Source organism: Carassius gibelio, chromosome A20 (genome assembly GCF_023724105.1).
Source record: "Carassius gibelio isolate Cgi1373 ecotype wild population from Czech Republic chromosome A20, carGib1.2-hapl.c, whole genome shotgun sequence".
Classification (NCBI taxonomy): Eukaryota; Metazoa; Chordata; class Actinopteri; order Cypriniformes; family Cyprinidae; genus Carassius; species Carassius gibelio.
In genome coordinates this window covers 13188582-13210453 of record NC_068390.1, presented here as the reverse complement: position 1 = coordinate 13210453, position 21872 = coordinate 13188582, and the positions used below count along the sequence as shown (strand labels likewise).

Genomic DNA, 21872 nt, shown 5'->3' with positions numbered 1-21872 from the left:
GTTGTGGTATTAGTTAAATGGTATGTGATTTATGACTTGAATTGAGGGATGATGAATTTATAAACCTGGTTGTAGTGCATTTAAAACATTTGGTTTAATACTATTACATACTATTAGATCCATAAATCTTATTCGTGTTTCATTCATGATTAACTGACAAATATACATCCGATTGTTTATTAATATTAAAACGGTTTAATCCAGATGGATGGAAATTTGATCAATTACAAATTTAAATCTTGAATATATATAGGCCTAAATATTTTTTGAGTAATGGTTTATAATAAACTGAAGTAACAATGAATAACAATAAACTGACATTAACTTAAAAAAAAAATGTATTGTTCATTGTTAGTTTCTGATACCTAATGCAATAACTCATTTTAATGAATGGACAATCATTACAAAATGTACTAATTTTCCTAAATGGAGAGGAATACTGTTTGCATATAAAACCTCTAACTATATTCTGTTAATACATCATAACAGGAATACTGTGTTAACTTAAAAAAGAACTGTGCTTAGAGTTTGCTACGTCGAAGTAAATATTTATTGACATCTACTACAAAGCTAGAACAAATGTTAATTTATACATAAATATAAAACTCATATAAATGAATATAAAAGTCTTGGCAGAGCTTCTGTAGAGGCATTTTGTGGCCACAGAAGAGTAACATGGCAACATAAAATGCTGAAATATCTGGTGAAAAGTCACATTCATGTAGTCCTATAAAAGCACCATCAAACCAGTGATCATCATGTGATCATCATGTGTCCCGTTGGAGATTATGTATTTGTCTCAACCTAAGACGTGGCTCTTCCCTCGACATCCACTCATCGGCATTGAATTCTGGAAAGAAAAATGAAATCTCTCTCTTGGCAGAGTCAACTGAATCTGAGAGAAAGAAAATAAGAAAATGTTGAAGCTTTAGAATAAAAGAATATTGTTTTCATTTAATGTATTTAAGAAATTAGTTTTTATTTTAAAATATGTGTTATGGTATAGGATTTATTTAGAGTTTTAAAACAAACACTGATTAGGCCTTTTCTAGAGAGGTTATTAACTGTATATGTATTTGATATGTATTTGATCTAGACTATTTAGCCAGTTTAAAGAATAGTTGACCCAAATATGAACATTTGCAGGAAATGTATTCACCCTCAGATCATCCAAGATGTAGAAGAGTATGTTTCTTCATCACAACAGATTTGGAAAAAATTGCTCACCAATGGATCCCCTGCAGTGAATGGGTGCCGTCAGTCCAAACAGCTGATGAAAACATCACAATAATCCACACAACTCCCATCAATTAACATCTTGAGAAATGAAAAGCTGCATGTCTGTAATAAACAATATACACCATTAACATGTTTTTAACTTTAAACCATTGCTTCTGTACTGGAAGAAGAGGTATTACGGATAAAGGACTTGCATTTTATCCATAAGCAACTGTTTAAAGTTAAACCACCTTAATAATGGATTTGTTCCTTACAAACATTTAGCTCTTCACTTCAAAAGATGTTAATTTATAGACTGAAGTCACAATGATTACTTGTGTTTTTATCAGTTGTTTTGGCTCTCACTCTGACGGCACCCATTCACTACACAGGATCCATTGGTAAGCAAGTGATTTAAATTTCTCCAAATCTGTTATGATGAAGAAAAAACTGTTCTACATCTTGGATAGCCAGAGGATGAGTAGATTTTTAGCTTAATTAAATTTTTGGGTGAACTATTGCTTTAACTGTTAAGTGTTCAGTGTTACTCTACCTGAACCATGAGTAGTGTTTCTGGTGTCTGTCAGCCCGTATTGGCCTCGCAGGGTGTCTGGTGAAGTGAAGCGAGCTCTAAACACTTTTGTTGGACCCATCATCCCCCTCCAGTGAGTGATAGCATCTTCCCTGGCTAGGATGTATGCTCTCATTGGGCCACTGTTGCGGGAATATAAGTGAATAGCAGTATTACACAGGGAGCTGTGACAACCTTGTGTTCGCACAGATGGCTAAATATAATTGAATCCAAAAGAACATAGATTTTTTTTTCCCTTTATGACGTTAATAGTATATTCAGGACTAGTCACAAAAGATGAGCAGTACTGCCTTAGTGGCACTGCTGGTGCACAAATGGAACTAAAAGCTTGGGAATAATCAGCTTCTTATTTTGAAATGACTCTGACGTACACTAAAAGACACAGGTCAGTTCGAGCACTGTGCTAATGATTTATCTTTCTCAGACAGAGACATGTTCTGAGGACAGGATGCCATGGTAACATCGGCCTCACTGTCTAAACTGGATCAACGGCTACATTAACAACAAGCATTGATGTCCCTCTCCACAAATGAGAGAACATATATCTGCATTAATTACTCCTTTTGAGAGGAAGAGCAGCAGTACAGCATACAGCATCTGTATATTCACAATAATTCAATATACACTACCGCTTTAAAGTTTAGGGTCAGTAACATTTTGTAATGTTTTTTGAAAGGTCTTCTTCACCAAGGTTGCATTTATGTAATACAAAATACTGTAATATTGTAAGCCACTGTATCAAATAGTGTAGAAATGACAGTAAACATTTACCTTGCCATGAATTCAACCAGTCTTTGATAGAAAAAACGTCCTGTAAAATAAAAACAAAAATAACCAAAAATAAACTGCTGCTTATCTTTTGATCAGTTTATCCACTAAGCCAACGAGGTTGGTGTGGTTTAATCTGTTTATATGGTTTGAAAAGGCTCTTGCATTCAAAATACAGACATATGAATGTGAGGCAGCTGCTTTTCTTTGGAGTCAGGATATGATAAGCTGAGACTGAGTACCATGTTCTCTCTCCACATGCTGTGTCAACATTTTAACTCTAGGTTGTGTAAAGCTTTTACTATGACTCAACCTGTTTAAAATCAGGCATCACACAGACACCCACACATGTACTTAACCATTTAATCCGTTACAAACACAGACCTTTTTCATTCATGCATTGCATAATTTAGGAAGAAAGATTTTTTTCTACCTGCATGTTCAGCATAAAACCTTTCTGAATCTTCTGTTCTCCACATCAGATCCTTCTTTCTGACTATAATGAAGTTTTTGAGAATCTTCTGATGAAGAGCCTGAAATTAAAACAAATATTATATTAAAATGTTGCTGTTCTCCTGTGCCCATCCGCATCTCTTAAAACTTAAACTCACTGTCGGTGAAAATGCATTGCTATGCTAATGGAAGCCTGTTGCTGTTTTGCAGTAGGTCTTTTCATTTAACGTTTGCCCTCAAAAACAAGATGACAAAGGATCTTAACAAAAATAAAAGTAGTTAATTAAGAGGTTTAGTCTCGGTGGTGTAAATGAAAGCAATCAGGGCTTCAGGTTTTAAACCACTTGTATGAGGAAATTGTTACTAATTAAAAGCACCTTCATCTCTTTGAAGCAAAAGACAGTGGAAATTAAATCAGACGATACATTGGATTCATTTTTTTAGTAAAGACAAATGATTATGTAGCTTTAAGCCTCCACATATAGAGTTATAAGTCATCCATCTTTTCTTCATTAAAAAGGTAACATTCAGCAGGATGGGTATTGGGGAGACGGGCTAGGTGTCACACTTGTTACTTGTTAGTGAATGTTGCTCATGATAGGTTTCTTTTTTATAGCAGGATGAGTAACAATCAGAAGTAAACCAGGGATTCCCAATTTTTTTTGTCACGCAAACCCCTTTGACTGAAAATATTTACTTGAAGTACCCCCTGAAACTTTCAGATTTATTTCAATCTTTTTTATAATATTTTTTTATAATTGTTTTGCCTTTCATTCATCACATCTACACGTTCACAGTTCTCTGAAGTTGGTTAATAGCCATATGACATGCAATTAAGTATATTTCATCTTTTGTAGTAATCGTTTCATTTTTATTGCTCATTTGAATTTAATATACAAGCACGCACACACACACAGACATATATATTGAAAGTTCACCCAAAAATGAAAAAGAAAATTCTATAATTCGTATTTATTTTAGAAAATTTAAACACGGAACATAAAAGATATTTTGAAAAATGTCTGTTTTTTTTTTGTTGTTGTTTTTTTTTGACCATACAATAATGTATATAAATAGCCTCCAAAACAACTATTAGAGGAAAAAATACTCTTTCATGTAGTAATTGGAGTTTATAATCAAAATCTTATTATTATACCTTGTAACAAGTCACAGACCCCTCCTGAATTTCAGTTGCTAATGTCAAGGGGGGACTCAAAAATAGCACATCCACATGGTGTATGTAAAGCAGACACCACAAGGTTCGTTAGATTTTTTTCTTAATTTTTTTGTATAATCAGACAGGTGCAGTGCAGTGTCCTCTCACCTCCAGTACGAGACTGCGGTCAAGCCAGCCGCCAAGTAGAAAAGCACGGTCAATCTAGCCGCCACGTTATTTCGAGGGTCGCGTATAAACTACGTATTACGGTAACACCGTCAGAGAACTGATCTGAATGGAGTGCTCTTCCAGCGAACGCTACTTTTTTCCCCCAACACACAGTCCGTTACTGTCTGATGCTGAATACCAAAATAAAAACCCTCTAATACTCATATTACAAAAAAAAGAACAATAATATATGCTTGTTGCATCTCTACATTCGAAAAGCTATACAAATAAAAGTTCTAGAATGCACAGACAGAAAGTACAGTGTCAGCTGCATGCTGCTGCATCTACTTTAAAAAATCTATAAAAAGTAAAGTTATAGATTGCACAGGCCACTTTCACCTCAGATTGAGAGTACACCTTGCCACGATGTCAGATGCATCGTTTCAGGACAGTCCGATGTGGAATTACAATATAAGAGCCTCCCAAATCTCATAAATGGGATGCTGCATCTCTATTTTCAAAAATCTATAAAAATCTAAGTTATAGATTGCACAGGCCACTTTCACCTCAGATTGAGAGTACACCTTACCACAATGTCAGCTGCATCGTTTCAGGACAGTCTGATGTGTAATTACAAAATAAAAGCCTCTCACATCTAAGAAAAAAAACTGCTGCATCTCTACTTTGAAAAATGTAAATTTAAAAAAGTTATAGATTGCACAGGCCACTTTCACCTCAGATTGAGAGTACACCTTGCCACAATGTCAGCTGCATCGTTTCAGGACGGTCTGATGTGGAATTACAAAATAAGAGCCTCCCAAATCTCATAAACAAGCTGCTTCATCTCTACTTTCAAAATTATATATTTAAAAAAGTTATGGATTGCACAGGCCACTTTCACCTCAGCTTGAGAGTACACCTTGCCACAATGTCAGCTGCATCGTTTCAGGACAGTCTGATGTGTAATTACAAGATAAGAGCCCCCCAAATATAATAAATGAGATGCTACATCTCTATATAAAAAAATCTATAAAAATTAAAGTTATACATTGCACAGGCCACTTTCACCTCAGATTGAGAGTACACCTTACCACAATGTCAGATGCATCGTTTCAGGATGGTCTGATGTGAGATTACAACATAAGAGCCTCCCAAATCTCATAAATAGGATGCTGCATCTCTATATTCAAAAATCTATAAAAATCTAAGTTCTACATTGCACAGGCCACTTTCAACATAGATTGAGAGTACACCTTACCACAATGTCAGCTGCATCGTTTCAGGACAGTCTGATGTGTAATTACAAAATAAGAGCCCCCCAAATATCATAAATGAGATGCTACATCTATATAAAAAAATCTATAAAAAGTAAAGTTATAGATTGCACAGGCCACTTTCACCTCTTATTGAGAGTACACCTTGCCACAATGTCAGATGCATCGTTTCAGGACGGTCTGATGTGAGATTACAACATAAGAGCCTCCCAAATCTCATAAATGGGATGCTGCATCTCTATATAAAAATAAATCTATAAAAATTAAAGTTATACATTGCACAGACCATTTTCACCTCAGATTGAGAGTACACCTTGCCACGATGTCAGATGCATCGTTTCAGGACGGTCTGATATGGAATTACAAAATAAGAGCCTCCCAAATCTCATAAATGGGATGCTGCATCTCTATATAAAAATAAATCTATAAAAATTAAAGTTATACATTGCACAGACTATTTTCACCTCAGATTGAGAGTATATCTTGCCACAATGTCAGATACATCGTTTCAGGATGGTCTGATGTGAGATTACAACATAAGAGCCTCCCAAATCTCATAAATAGGATGCTGCATCTCTATATTCAAAAATCTATAAAAATCTAAGTTCTACATTGCACAGGCCACTTTCAACATAGATTGAGAGTACACCTTACCACAATGTCAGCTGCATCGTTTCAGGACGGTCTGATGTGAGATTACAAAATAAGAGCCCCCCAAATATCATAAATGAGATGCTACATCTCTATATAAAAAAAATCTATAAAAAGTAAAGTTATAGATTGCACAGGCCACTTTCACCTCAAATTGAGAGTACACCTTGCCACAATGTCAGCTGCATCGTTTCAGGACAGTCTGATGTGGAATTACAAAATAAGAGCCTCCCAAATCTCATAAATGGGATTCTGCATCTCTATATAAAAATGAATCTATAAAAATTAAAGTTATACATTGCACAGACCATTTTCACCTCAGATTGAGAGTACATTTTGCCACAATGTCAAATGCATCGTTTCAGGATGGTCTGATGTGAGATTACAACATAAGAGCCTCCCAAATCTCATAAATAGGATGCTGCATCTCTATATTCAAAAATCTATAAAAATTAAAGTTATACATTGCACAGACCATTTTCACCTCAGATTGAGAGTACATCTTGCCACAATGTCAGATGCATCGTTTCAGGACGGTCTGATGTGAGATTACAACATAAGAGCCTCCCAAATCTCATAAATAGGATGCTGCATCTCTATATTCAAAAATCTATAAAAATTAAAGTTATACATTGCACAGACCATTTTCACCTCAGATTGAGAGTACATCTTGCCACAATGTCAAATGCATCGTTTCAGGATGGTCTGATGTGAGATTACAACATAAGAGCCTCCCAAATCTCATAAATAGGATGCTGCATCTCTATATTCAAAAATCTATAAAAATTAAAGTTATACATTGCACAGACCATTTTCACCTCAGATTGAGAGTACATCTTGCCACAATGTCAGATGCATCGTTTCAGGACGGTCTGATGTGAGATTACAACATAAGAGCCTCCCAAATCTCATAAATGGGATGCTGCATCTATATAAAAATAAATCTATAAAATTAAAGTTATACATTGCACAGACCATTTTCACCTCAGATTGAGAGTACACCTTGCCACGATGTCAGATGCATCGTTTCAGGACAGTCCGATGTGGAATTACAATATAAGAGCCTCCCAAATCTCATAAATGGGATGCTGCATCTCTATTTTCAAAAATCTATAAAAATCTAAGTTATAGATTGCACAGGCCACTTTCACCTCAGATTGAGAGTACACTTTACCACAATGTCAGCTGCATCGTTTCAGGACAGTCTGATGTGTAATTACAAAATAAAAGCCTCTCACATCTAAGAAAAAAAACTGCTGCATCTCTACTTTGAAAAATGTAAATTTAAAAAAGTTATAGATTGCACAGGCCACTTTCACCTCAGATTGAGAGTACACCTTGCCACAATGTCAGCTGCATCGTTTCAGGACGGTCTGATGTGGAATTACAAAATAAGAGCCTCCCAAATCTCATAAACAAGCTGCTTCATCTCTACTTTCAAAATTATATATTTAAAAAAGTTATGGATTGCACAGGAAACTTTCACCTCAGCTTGAGAGTACACCTTGCCACAATGTCAGCTGCATCGTTTCAGGACAGTCTGATGTGTAATTACAAGATAAGAGCCCCCCAAATATAATAAATGAGATGCTACATCTCTATATAAAAAAATCTATAAAAATTAAAGTTATACATTGCACAGGCCACTTTCACCTCAGATTGAGAGTACACCTTACCACAATGTCAGATGCATCGTTTCAGGATGGTCTGATGTGAGATTACAACATAAGAGCCTCCCAAATCTCATAAATAGGATGCTGCATCTCTATATTCAAAAATCTATAAAAATCTAAGTTCTACATTGCACAGGCCACTTTCAACATAGATTGAGAGTACACCTTACCACAATGTCAGCTGCATCGTTTCAGGACAGTCTGATGTGTAATTACAAAATAAGAGCCCCCCAAATATCATAAATGAGATGCTACATCTATATAAAAAAATCTATAAAAAGTAAAGTTATAGATTGCACAGGCCACTTTCACCTCTTATTGAGAGTACACCTTGCCACAATGTCAGATGCATCGTTTCAGGACGGTCTGATGTGAGATTACAACATAAGAGCCTCCCAAATCTCATAAATGGGATGCTGCATCTCTATATAAAAATAAATCTATAAAAATTAAAGTTATACATTGCACAGACCATTTTCACCTCAGATTGAGAGTACACCTTGCCACGATGTCAGATGCATCGTTTCAGGACGGTCTGATATGGAATTACAAAATAAGAGCCTCCCAAATCTCATAAATGGGATGCTGCATCTCTATATAAAAATAAATCTATAAAAATTAAAGTTATACATTGCACAGACTATTTTCACCTCAGATTGAGAGTATATCTTGCCACAATGTCAGATACATCGTTTCAGGATGGTCTGATGTGAGATTACAACATAAGAGCCTCTCAAATCTCATAAATAGGATGCTGCATCTCTATATTCAAAAATCTATAAAAATCTAAGTTCTACATTGCACAGGCCACTTTCAACATAGATTGAGAGTACACCTTACCACAATGTCAGCTGCATCGTTTCAGGACGGTCTGATGTGAGATTACAAAATAAGAGCCCCCCAAATATCATAAATGAGATGCTACATCTCTATATAAAAAAATCTATAAAAAGTAAAGTTATAGATTGCACAGGCCACTTTCACCTCAAATTGAGAGTACACCTTGCCACAATGTCAGCTGCATCGTTTCAGGACAGTCTGATGTGGAATTACAAAATAAGAGCCTCCCAAATCTCATAAATGGGATTCTGCATCTCTATATAAAAATGAATCTATAAAAATTAAAGTTATACATTGCACAGACCATTTTCACCTCAGATTGAGAGTACATTTTGCCACAATGTCAAATGCATCGTTTCAGGATGGTCTGATGTGAGATTACAACATAAGAGCCTCCCAAATCTCATAAATAGGATGCTGCATCTCTATATTCAAAAATCTATAAAAATTAAAGTTATACATTGCACAGACCATTTTCACCTCAGATTGAGAGTACATCTTGCCACAATGTCAAATGCATCGTTTCAGGATGGTCTGATGTGAGATTACAACATAAGAGCCTCCCAAATCTCATAAATAGGATGCTGCATCTCTATATTCAAAAATCTATAAAAATTAAAGTTATACATTGCACAGACCACTTTCACCTCAGATTGAGAGTACACCTTGCCACGATGTCAGATGCATCGTTTCAGGATGGTCTGATGTGGAATTACAAAATAAGAGCCTCCCAAATCTCATAAATGGGATGCTGCATCTCTATTTTAAAAAAAAAATCTATAGAAATCTAAGTTATAGATTGCACAGGCCACCTTCACCTCAGATTGAGAGTACACCTTGCCACAATGTCAGCTGCATCGTTTCAGGACAGTCTGATGTGTAATTACAAAATAAAAGCATGCCACATCTAAAAAAAACCCTGCTGCATCTCTACTTTGAAAAATGTAAATTTAAAAAAGTTATAGATGGCACAGACCACTTTCACCTCAGATTGAGAGTACACCTTGCCACGATGTCAGATGCATCGTTTCAGGACAGTCTGATGTGTAATTACAAAATAAGAGCCCCCCAAATATAATAAATGAGATGCTACATCTCTATATAATAAAATCTATAAAAATTAAAGTTATACAATGCACAGGCCACTTTCACCTCAGATTGAGAGTACACCTTACCACAATGTCAGCTGCATCGTATATGGACGGTCTGATGTGGAATTACAAAATAAGAGCCTCTCAAATCTCATAAATGAGATGCTGCATCTAAATTAGAAAATCTATAAAAAATAAAGTTATAGATTGCACAGGCCACTTTCACCTCAAATTGAGAGTACACCTTGCCACAATGTCAGCTGCATCGTTTCAGGACGGTCTGATGTGGAATTACAAAATAAGAGCCTCCCAAATCTCATAAATGGGATGCTGCATCTCTACTTTCAAAAATCTATAAAAATCTAAGTTATAGATTGCACAAGCCACTTTCACCTCAGATTGAGAGTACACCTTAGCACAATGTCAGCTGCATCGTTTCAGGACAGTCTGATGTGTAATTACAAAATAAAAGCCTCCCAAATCTCACAAAAAAGCTGCTGCATCTATACTTTGAAAAATGAAAATTTAAAAAAGTTATAGATTGCACAGGCCGTTTTCACCTCAGATTGAGAGTACACCTTGCCACAATGTCAGCTGCATCGTTTCAGGACGGTCTGATGTGGAATTACAAAATAAGAGCCTCCCAAATCTCATAAACAAGCTGCTTCATCTCTACTTTCAAAATTATATATTTAAAAAAATTATGGATTGCACAGGAAACTTTCACCTCAGCTTGAGAGTACACCTTGCCACAATGTCAGCTGCATCGTTTCAGGACAGTCTGATGTGTAATTACAAGATAAGAGCCCCCCAAATATAATAAATGAGATGCTACATCTCTATATAAAAAAATCTATACAAATTAAAGTTATACATTGCACAGGCCACTTTCACATCAGATTGAGAGTACACCTTACCACAATGTCAGATGCATCGTTTCAGGACGGTCTGATGTGAGATTACAACATAAGAGCCTCCCAAATCTCATAAATAGGATGCTGCATCTCTATATTCAAAAATCTATAAAAATCTAAGTTCTACATTGCACAGGCCACTTTCACCTCAGATTGAGAGTACACCTTACCACAATGTCAGCTGCATCTTATCAGGACGGTCCGATATGGAATTACAAAATAAGAGCCTCTCAAATCTCATAAATGAGATGCTGCATCTCTATATTAGAAAATCTATAAAAATTAAAGCTATAGATTGCACAGGCCACTTTCACCTCAGATTGAGAGTACACCTTGCCACAATGTCAGATGCATCGTTTCAGGACAGTCTGATGTGGAATTACAAAATAAGAGCCTCACAAATCTCATAAATGGGATGCTGCATCTATTTTCAAAAATCCATAAACATCTAAGTTATAGATTGCACAGGCCACTTTCACCTCAGATTGAGAGTACACCTTGCCAAAATGTCTACACGACAGTCTGATGTGTAATTACAAAATAAAAGCCTCCCAAATCTCAAAAATAAGCTGCTGCATCTCTACTTTCGAAATTATATATTCCTGAAACGATGCATCTGACATTGTGGCAAGGTGTACTCTCAATCAGAGGTGAAAGTGGCCTGTGCAATCCATAACTTTTTTTAATATACATTTTTGAAAGTAGAGATGCAACAGTTTTTTTTTAGATGTGGGAGGCCTTCATTTTGTAATTACACATCAGACTGTCCTGAAACGATGCAGCTGACATTGTGGCAAGGTGTACTCTCAATCTGAGGTGAAAGTGGCCTGTGCAATCTATAACTTAGATGTTTATAGATTTTTGAAAATAGATGCAGCCTCCCATTTATGAGATTTGTGAGGCTCTTATTTTGTAATTCCACATCAGACTGTCCTGAAACGATGCATCTGACATCGTGACAAGGTGTACTCTCAATCTGAGGTGAACGTGGCCTGTGCAATCTATACATTTTATTTATATATAATTTTGAAAGTAGAGCTGAAGCAGCTTGTTTATGAGATTTGAGAGGCTCTTATTTTGTAATTACACATCAGACCGTCCTGAAACGATGCAGCTGACATTGTGGCAATGTGTACTCTCGATCTGAGGTGAAAGTGGCCTGTGCAATCTATAACTTAAAATTTTATAGATTTTCTGAAATAGATGCAGCATCTCATTTATGATATTTGGGGGGGGCTCTTATTTTGAAATTACACATCAGACTGTCCTGAAACGATGCAGCTGACGTTGTGGTAAGGTGTACTCTCAATCTATGTTGAAAGTGGCCTGTGCAATGTAGAACTTAGATTTTTATAGATTTTTGAATATAGAGATGCAGCATCCCATTTATGAGATTTGGGGGGCTCTTATGTTGTAATCTCACATCAGACCGTCCTGAAACGATGCATCTGACATTGTGGCAAGGTGTACTCTCAATCAGAGGTGAAAGTGGTCTGTGCAATCTATAACTTTTATTTTTAGATATTTTTGAATGTAGAGATGCAGCAGCTTTTTTATGAGATTTGGGAGGCTTTTATTTTGTAATTACACATCAGACTGTCCTGAAACGATGCAGCTGACATTGCGGCAAGGTGTACTCTCAATCTGAGGTGAAAGTGGCCTGTGCAATCTATAACTTAGATTTTTATAGATTTTTGAATATAGAGATGCAGCATCCTATTTATTAGATTTGGGAGGCTCTTATTTTGTAATTCCACATCAGACCGTCCTGAAACAATGCAGCTGACATCGTGGCAAGGTGTACTCTCAATTTGAGGTGAAAGTGGCCTGTGCAATCTATAACTTTATTTTTTATAGATTTTCTAATTTAGAGATGCAGCATCTCATTTATGAGATTTGAGAGGCTCTTATTTTGTAATTCCACATCAGACCGTCCATATACGATGCAGCTGACATTGTGGTAAGGTGTACTCTCAATCTGAGGTGAAAGTGGCCTGTGCATTGTATAACTTTAATTTTTATAGATTTTTTTATATAGAGATGTAGCATCTTATTTATTATATTTGGGGGGCTCTTATTTTGTAATTACACATCAGACTGTCCTGAAACGATGCAGCTGACATTGTGGCAAGGTGTACTCTCAATCTGAGGTGAAAGTGTCCTGTGCAATCCATAACTTTTTTAAATGTATCATTTTGAAAGTAGAGATGAAGCAGCTTGTTTATGAGATTTGGGAGGCTCTTATTTTGTAATTCCACATCAGACTGTCCTGAAACGATGCAGCTGACATTGTGGTAAGGTGTACTCTCAATCTGAGGTGAAAGTGGCCTGTGCAATCTAGAACTTAGATTTTTATAGATTTTTGAATATAGAGATGCACTATCCTATTTATGAGATTTGGGAGGCTCTTATGTTGTAATCTCACATCAGACCGTCCTGAAACGATGCATCTGACATTGTGGCAAGATGTACTCTCAATCTGAGGTGAAAATGGTCTGTGCAATGTATAACTTTAATTTTTATAGATTTATTTTTATATAGAGATGCAGCATCCCATTTATGAGATTTGGGAGGGTCTTATTTTGTAATTCCACATCAGACCGTCCATATACGATGCAGCTGACATTGTGGTAAGGTGTACTCTCAATCTGAGGTGAAAGTGGCCTGTGCATTGTATAACTTTAATTTTTATAGATTTTTTTATATAGAGATGTAGCATCTCATTTATTATATTTGGGGGGCTCTTATTTTGTAATTACACATCAGACTGTCCTGAAACGATGCAGCTGACATTGTGGCAAGGTGTACTCTCAATCTGAGGTGAAAGTGGCCTGTGCAATCTATAACTTTTTTAAATTTACATTTTTCAAAGTAGAGATGCAGCAGTTTTTTTTCTTAGATGTGAGAGGCTTTTATTTTGTAATTACACATCAGACTGTCCTGAAACGATGCAGCTGACATTGTGGTAAGGTGTACTCTCAATCTGAGGTGAAAGTGGCCTTTGCAATCTATAACTTAGATTTTTATAGATTTTTGAAAATAGAGATGCAGCATCCCATTTATGAGATTTGGGAGGCTCTTATATTGTAATTCCACATCGGACTGTCCTGAAACGATGCATCTGACATCGTGGCAAGGTGTACTCTCAATCTGAGGTGAAAGTGGTCTCTGCAATGTATAGCTTTACTTTTTATAGATTTTTTTATATAGAGATGTAGCATCTCATTTATGATATTTGGGGGGCTCTTATTTTGTAATCTTACATCAGACCGTCCTGAAACCATGCAGCTGACATTGTGGTAAGGTGTACTCTCAATCTATGTTGAAAGTGGCCTGTGCAATGTAGAACTTAGATTTTTATAGATTTTTGAATATAGAGATGCAGCATCCTATTTATGAGATTTGGGAGGCTCTTATGTTGTAATCTCACATCAGACCGTCCTGAAACGATTCATCTGACATTGTGGTTAGGTGTACTCTCAATTTGAGGTGAAAGTGGCCAGTAGGGCTGAAACGATTCCTCGAGTAACTCGAGTAAATCGATTACAAAAAATGATCGAGGCAAATTCCTCTGCCTCGAAGCCTCTTTTAATAACTTTTAATCTCACGTCAGGTTCTTTCGCAATGATTGTTTTAATGTGACACAACGCGTTTACGTCACCCACAAAGCGGAAGGAGACACAAGCGCTGCGTCTGAAGTCGCATACTGCAAGGAGACAGCAGTGTTTTGATTTGAGGGCGCGGGCAAACGTAAAGAGAACGTCGTGGTGTGTGTCCACTGCAAGATCGAGCTGGCATTCCACAACTAGGGCCCTATGATTTCCGCGATGCAGAAAATACGGAGGAAATCGCAGAATCCAGTCATAAAAACGGAATTTACAGTTTAATGCGGAATGCCACGGAATTTGCCAAATTTTGAATGAATTAATAAAAAATAGGTCATTGCACTTACATCAAATCACGATATGGACTAATCTCTGTAAATATTAAGCCGGAACAGTCTATTTAAATATGAATCCTGCATGTTCTGCATGTCTGTGTTAATGAATGGAGCAGAAGCGCGTCTTCATTCATTAAAAACACTGAATCGCGCGTGACGCTGCGGTGAATTCAGCGTCTTTCCTCTCACTAAATAAGGACGTGAACACATGAACAACATCTCCAGAACTGCTCTGACAGTCACTTCATGAGCATTTGACCGTTTGATTTGAGTAAAACTAATATCACATCACATACACAGAACTGTACGTTAAGGTACGTCAACCCGTCAAAATAAAAGTCCGGTTAAAGACTATTGTTCAACAGAATGTACATAGCCTACTACTAAAAAAAATATATATTTTTTTTTAAGGTTTAATCACAAAACATTTCTTCCATGTTTTATTTTTTATAGTAAATCCCTTTTGTTTACTAAAAAGTTAAGTTTGCTTCATTTTTAATAATTAAAAGATAAATTAAATTAATGTTGTATGTGTTTTAATGTTTAATGTTTTAATAACAAATGTTATTTTTGATGTATGCATTGCGTTCTATGCATTTAAAATCTAAAAATATTTTTTTTCTAAAAAAGGAAACTTAGTTGTTCATTTTAAGAGACCCAGGAGTCTTATCTCTTGCATAATTAATATTGCACTTTAATTAAGCAAAAACACATTTTATCCGATTACTCGATTAATCGATGGAATTTTTGGTAGAATACTCGATTACTAAAATATTCGATAGCTACAGCCCTAATTGAGAGTACACCTTGCCACAATGTCAGATGCATCGTTTCAGGACAGTCTGATGTGTAATTACAAAATAAGAGCCTCTCACATCTAAGAAAAAAAAACTGCTGCATCTCTACTTTGAAAAATGTAAATATAAAAAAGTTATAGATTGCACAGGCCACTTTCACCTCAGATTGAGAGTACACCTTGCCACAATGTCAGCTGCATCGTTTCAGGACGGTCTGATGTGGAATTACAAAATAAGAGCCTCCCAAATCTCATAAACAAGCTGCTTCATCTCTACTTTCAAAATTATATATTTAAAAAAGTTATGGATTGCACAGGAAACTTTAACCTCAGCTTGAGAGTACACCTTGCCACAATGTCAGCTGCATCGTTTCAGGACGGTCTGATGTGGAATTACAAAATAAGAGCCTCCCAAATCTCATAAACAAGCTGCTTCATCTCTACTTTCAAAATTATATATTTAAAAAAGTTATGGATTGCACAGGAAACTTTGACCTCAGCTTGAGAGTACACCTTGCCACAATGTCAGCTGCATCGTTTCAGGACGGTCTGATGTGGAATTACAAAATAAGAGCCTCCCAAATCTCATAAACAAGCTGCTTCATCTCTACTTTCAAAATTATATATTTAAAAAAGTTATGGATTGCACAGGAAACTTTCACCTCAGATTGAGAGTACACCTTGCCACCATTTCAGCTGCATCGTTTCAGGACGGTCTGATGTAAGATTACAAAATAAGAGCCCCCCAAATATCATAAATGAGATGCTACATCTCTATATAAAAAAATCTATAAAAAGTAAAGCTATACATTGCACAGACCACTTTCACCTCAGATTGAGAGTACACCTTACCACAATGTCAGCTGCATCGTTTCAGGACGGTCTGATGTGGAATTACAAAATAAGAGCCTCTCAAATCTCATAAATGAGATGCTGCATCTCTATATTAGAAAATCTATAAAAATCTATAAAAAATTAAAGTTATAGATTGCACAGGCCACTTTCACCTCAGATTGAGAGTACACCTTGCCACAATGTCAGCTGCATCGTTTCAGGACAGTCTGATGTGGAATTACAAAATAAGAGCCTCCCAAATCTCATAAATGGGATGCTGCATCTCTATATAAAAATAAATCTATAAAATTAAAGTTATACATTGCACAGACCATTTTCACCTCAGATTGAGAGTACATCTTGCCACAATGTCAGATGCATCGTTTCAGGACGGTCTGATGTGAGATTACAACATAAGAGCCTCCCAAATCTCATAAATAGGATAGTGCATCTCTATATTCAAAAATCTATAAAAATCTAAGTTCTAGATTGCACAGGCCACTTTCACCTCAGATTGAGAGTACCCCTTACCACAATGTCAGCTGCATCGTTTCAGGACAGTCTGATGTGGAATTACAAAATAAGAGCCTCCCAAATATAATAAATGAGATGCTACATCTCTATATAAAAAAATCTATACAAATTAAAGTTATACATTGCACAGGCCACTTTCACATCAGATTGAGAGTACACCTTGCCACAATGTCAGCTGCATCGTTTCAGGACAGTCTGATGTGTAATTACAAGATAAGAGCCCCCAAATATAATAAATGAGATGCTACATCTCTATATAAAAAAATCTATAAAAAATACAGTTATACATTGCACTGGCCACTAGGGCTGTAGCTATCGAATATTTTAGTAATCGAGTATTCTACCAAAAATTCCATCGATTAATCGAGTAATCGGATAAAATGTGTTTTTGCTTAATTAAAGTGCAATATTAATTATGCAAGAGATAAGACTCCTGGGTCTCTTAAAATGAACAACTAAGTTTCCTTTTTTAGAAAAAAAATATTTTTAGATTTTAAATGCATAGAACGCAATGCATACATCAAAAATAACATTTGTTATTAAAACATTAAACATTAAAACACATACAACATTAATTTAATTTATCTTTTAATTATTAAAAATGAAGCAAACTTAACTTTTTAGTAAACAAAAGGGATTTACTATAAAAAATAAAACATGGAAGAAATGTTTTGTGATTAAACCTTAAAAAAAAAAATATATTTTTTTTAGTAGTAGGCTATGTACATTCTGTTGAACAATAGTCTTTAACCGGACTTTTATTTTGACGGGTTGACGTACCTTAACGTACAGTTCTGTGTATGTGATGTGATATTAGTTTTACTCAAATCAAACGGTCAAATGCTCATGAAGTGACTGTCAGAGCAGTTCTGGAGATGTTGTTCATGTGTTCACGTCCTTATTTAGTGAGAGGAAAGACGCTGAATTCACCGCAGCGTCACGCGCGATTCAGTGTTTTTAATGAATGAAGACGCGCTTCTGCTCCATTCATTAACACAGACATGCAGAACATGCAGGATTCATATTTAAATAGACTGTTCCGGCTTAATATTTACAGAGATTAGTCCATATCGTGATTTGATGTAAGTGCAATGACCTATTTTTTATTAATTCATTCAAAATTTGGCAAATTCCGTGGCATTCCGCATTAAACTGTAAATTCCGTTTTTATGACTGGATTCTGCGATTTCCTCCGTATTTTCTGCATCGCGGAAATCATAGGGCCCTAGTTGTGGAATGCCAGCTCGATCTTGCAGTGGACACACACCACGACGTTCTCTTTACGTTTGCCCGCGCCCTCAAATCAAAACACTGCTGTCTCCTTGCAGTATGCGACTTCAGACGCAGCGCTTGTGTCTCCTTCCGCTTTGTGGGTGACGTAAACGCGTTGTGTCACATTAAAACAATCATTGCGAAAGAACCTGACGTGAGATTAAAAGTTATTAAAAGAGGCTTCGAGGCAGAGGAATTTGCCTCGATCATTTTTTGTAATCGATTTACTCGAGTTACTCGAGGAATCGTTTCAGCCCTACTCTCAATCTGAGGTGAAAGTGGCCTGTGCAATCTATAACTTAGATTTTTATAGATTTTTGAAAATAGAGATGCAGCATCCCATTTATGAGATTTGAGAGGCTCTTATATTGTAATTCCACATCGGACTGTCCTGAAACGATGCATCTGACATCGTGGCAAGGTGTACTCTCAATCTGAGGTGAAAGTGGCCTGTGTAATCTATAACTTTAATTTTTATAAATTTTTTAAAGTAGATGCAGCAGCATGCAGCTGACACTGTACTTTCTGTCTGTGCATTCTAGAACTTTTATTTGTATAGCTTTTCGAATGTAGAGATGCAACAAGCATATATTATTGTTCTTATTTTGTAATATGAGTATTAGAGGGTTTTTATTTTGGTATTGAGCATCAGACAGTAACGGACTGTGTGTTGGGGGAAAAAAGTAGCGTTCGCTGGAAGAGCACTCCATTCAGATCAGTTCTCTGACGGTGTGACCGTAATACGTAGTTTATGCGCGACCCTCGAAATAACGTGGCGGCTAGATTGACCGTGCTTTTCTACTTGGCGGCTGGCTTGACCGCAGTAGAACGAGCGGGTGGGCCACAGCATCGGGTTTGACGACCGCGAGGGTGAGCTGCAATGCCTTCACACACCGCATGCTTCAGGGCTTACACTTCTACTAAAAATCATCAAAGGTCATCAGCTCTTGAAACACTTAAATGCTCGTGAACATTTCACAGCTCTTTCATTTTCCAATGCTCTGTGCAACATGATACATTAATCGATAGGCGAAAAAAAAACGATCGAAAAAAACTAGTTTTCAGTCTGATTTCTCAAGAGAAATAAGGCTTGTTTTATAAACGTGCTCTGCGCTGTGGTTACATGGGCGCCGCCATCTTGCCCGGTAGTAAACATAGGAAGTTACACAGCGCACACGCGCAGCTCTCACCAGAGTCATTCTATTTCGACCAACCCTTGCAATGTAACTGCTTTTTTGACAATAAATCTATAACTAGCCAGCACAATAGCTGATATTTGTTTTTAACGAAGTAAACTGTACCTCGAATAAAAATCTTGCTGGTTTAAACACATTTTAACAGGGGATCAATGCATGCTTTTCTTTATTTTAGTGCTAAAAAAAGTATATTATGTTTGATAAAATATATAATATGTACAACAACCCATTTCCTAGCAATGCTGTGGAAAACTTTCAACAAAATACAGAAAATAATTGTTACAGATGTAGCCCAATGTTACACATTCCCTGTTGTAGGCAATAGGAGCAGCTATATATATATATATATATATATATATATATATATAAGAATAATAAAGACGTTTAAGACATAATAATTTATGTTAATAAACGTTATGTTAATAAACGTTTGGTTGTTCAGCATTACACAGTCTCAGGTGTTTATTTTTTTTTTTTGAGAGTGCATTTTTGATATTATACAGTTATACTAGCTCTTTAGGGACAGTATACAGGATGGTATATCGGGGTCAGGGCACAGTATAATGAGATGAAGTAGATTCACTTCTTTATTGTGATATTCTGTATTGCCAACAGTCTGAAATAAAAAAAGGAAGTCATGAAATCACTGGTATCTTACAACAAAAAAAAGGGGGGGGGGTGTCCCCACCAAAGCTGAGACCAAACCTATGCCCATGCTTTTACATGTGAGTTTGTCTTTACATGCATGTGAGGGATCAAGCATGAAAATTGTTTTAAGACAGCCGTGAAACCTATAGTGATGATGCAGTAACAAAAAAGATTTTTGGGAATTGATGATTTTTGGGAATTATTTTCTTAACACTGATCTGATTATATTATAATCATGGTATATTTATTTTTATTGTCACGTCACAGCTTCAGGCTGCAGAGAATAGAATCATTGATTTTCACACGCATATTGTCCTTCGTTCATTTGCCAGGCAGTACGATTATGTCAGTTTTGACCTAGTTACCCCAACTTTAACCTGACCACCAATGCTCACACGTTCATTCATTGGGAACCCCCCGCTTTTCGGTGAGATTGCTGACACCAGTTGAACCAATCCATATCCCGTTTTGACACCCTGCCTATTTCTTGTGGGTGTTTTAAGGAGTGGCAGGATGGGGTCAGAGGTGCATTTCCTGCCATATGATCATTTGGTCTGCTGCTTAGTAAAATCTAGCCTTCATTTACTAAAACTGTAGCCTACTTGTGACTGGAAAAATACATGTGAAGGTGTTCACCAGCTAGTCAGAGATTTAACAGCAAATCACAGAAATGCTTCTCACATGTAATGTGAATTGCGAATAAATAATAATAATAATAAAAAAACATAAAACAAAACTATTTATTTTTATTCAAAGAGCATCTTTGTGGGGCAGGGAGTAAGCTGTGTACCTCTCAGTTGCTAGCACCTGTTTTGACATCTACTGAAATGCAAGTGTCCTTTGACCTTTTCTATTCCCATTCTTCACAGCGCTGCACCAGACTCTCACAGACAGCTGTGTCAACCTCAGCGGGAGCAACTGTCATACCTACAGAAGGACAAGACTTTTAAAGCTGAAGAATTATGATGTGCCTTAACCAGCTCCACTTTAGATGTGTATTGATGACTTTCATATTACACAAGAAATCACATGTATCAAACACACACACACACACACACAAGCAAAACTGCATTTCTGTCATCATTTACCCATTCCAAAACTGAATGACTTACTTTCTTCTTCACAACAAGACATATTTTGATGAATATTTAAAGTGTTTTTCCATACAATGAAAGTCAGTGTGACCCCATTGACATCCATTGTGTACTCAGGGAAAACACACACACAGAGAGGGAGAGAGAGAGATTTTCATAATATCTATGTTCCACAGACAAAAGAAAGTAATGCAGGTTTGGGATGACATGAGTGTGAGTAAATTTTAATTAAACTGCATTTATGTTTTCCCAGGTGATCTAAAATATCCTCTTTTAAAAATCATGTTTGTCATACATCTAAGACATGAATTTACTTTTCCGGATTAAAAATATGATCTTCCATTGTTTTAAGAAACCACATTTACATTTATGCTTTACATTTTATTATGATTTTTTTTTTCTGATTCAAGGTATAGATTTACTTGCTTTTGCTGGGAATTGAACCAATGTCCTTGGGGTTGCTAGCACCATGCTTGACTGTTTGAGCGTTGACCTTGTTTTTTCGAGTGCCATGCTTCTGTCTGCATATTCAAGTGTCTTTTATTACTATATACTAAGATTTAAATTAATCATTTGATACAGTACATTTGTTGTGCACATATGTTTTGACATTGTGCATATATAAAAAAATATCTGCATTACATCTGTAATTACACTTTTGACCCTACTTTACTCCTTAACCCATTCTTAAACCTAGTCGTACCAACAGTCCTGTTCCTAACCATATCCCACCTCAATAACAACAACAGTGTTTTGCAAT

At 36.2% G+C, this 21872-nt stretch overlaps 1 protein-coding gene across 1 annotated transcript; it reads right to left on the bottom strand.

Moving 5' to 3' along the window:
• Positions 1-527: 527 nt before the first annotated feature.
• LOC127938066 (nucleoside diphosphate kinase 6) lies at positions 528-19230 on the bottom strand. Its single transcript, XM_052534458.1, has 6 exons — positions 19009-19230; positions 4356-4368; positions 3012-3111; positions 2582-2621; positions 1772-1932; positions 528-895 (listed from the first exon to the last, which is right to left on the bottom strand). The coding sequence occupies exons 1-6, from the start codon at positions 19071-19073 to the stop codon at positions 768-770; spliced, it is 507 nt and encodes a 168-aa protein (XP_052390418.1). The 5' UTR covers positions 19074-19230; the 3' UTR covers positions 528-767.
• Between the last annotated feature and the right edge of the window lie 2642 nt (positions 19231-21872).

Excerpts from the sequence above, each read along its gene's own strand:
- LOC127938066 (XM_052534458.1), bottom strand. The coding sequence starts at position 19,073 with ATGCGGTGTGTGAAGGCATTGCAGCTCACCCTCGCGGTCGTCAAACCC. Across the intron at positions 1,933-2,581 it reads CTGGTTGAATTCATGGCAAG|TGGCCCAATGAGAGCATACA; the intron begins GTAAATGTTTAC and ends TTCCCGCAACAG. Across the intron at positions 896-1,771 it reads AAACACTACTCATGGTTCAG|ATTCAGTTGACTCTGCCAAG; the intron begins GTAGAGTAACAC and ends TCTTTCTCTCAG.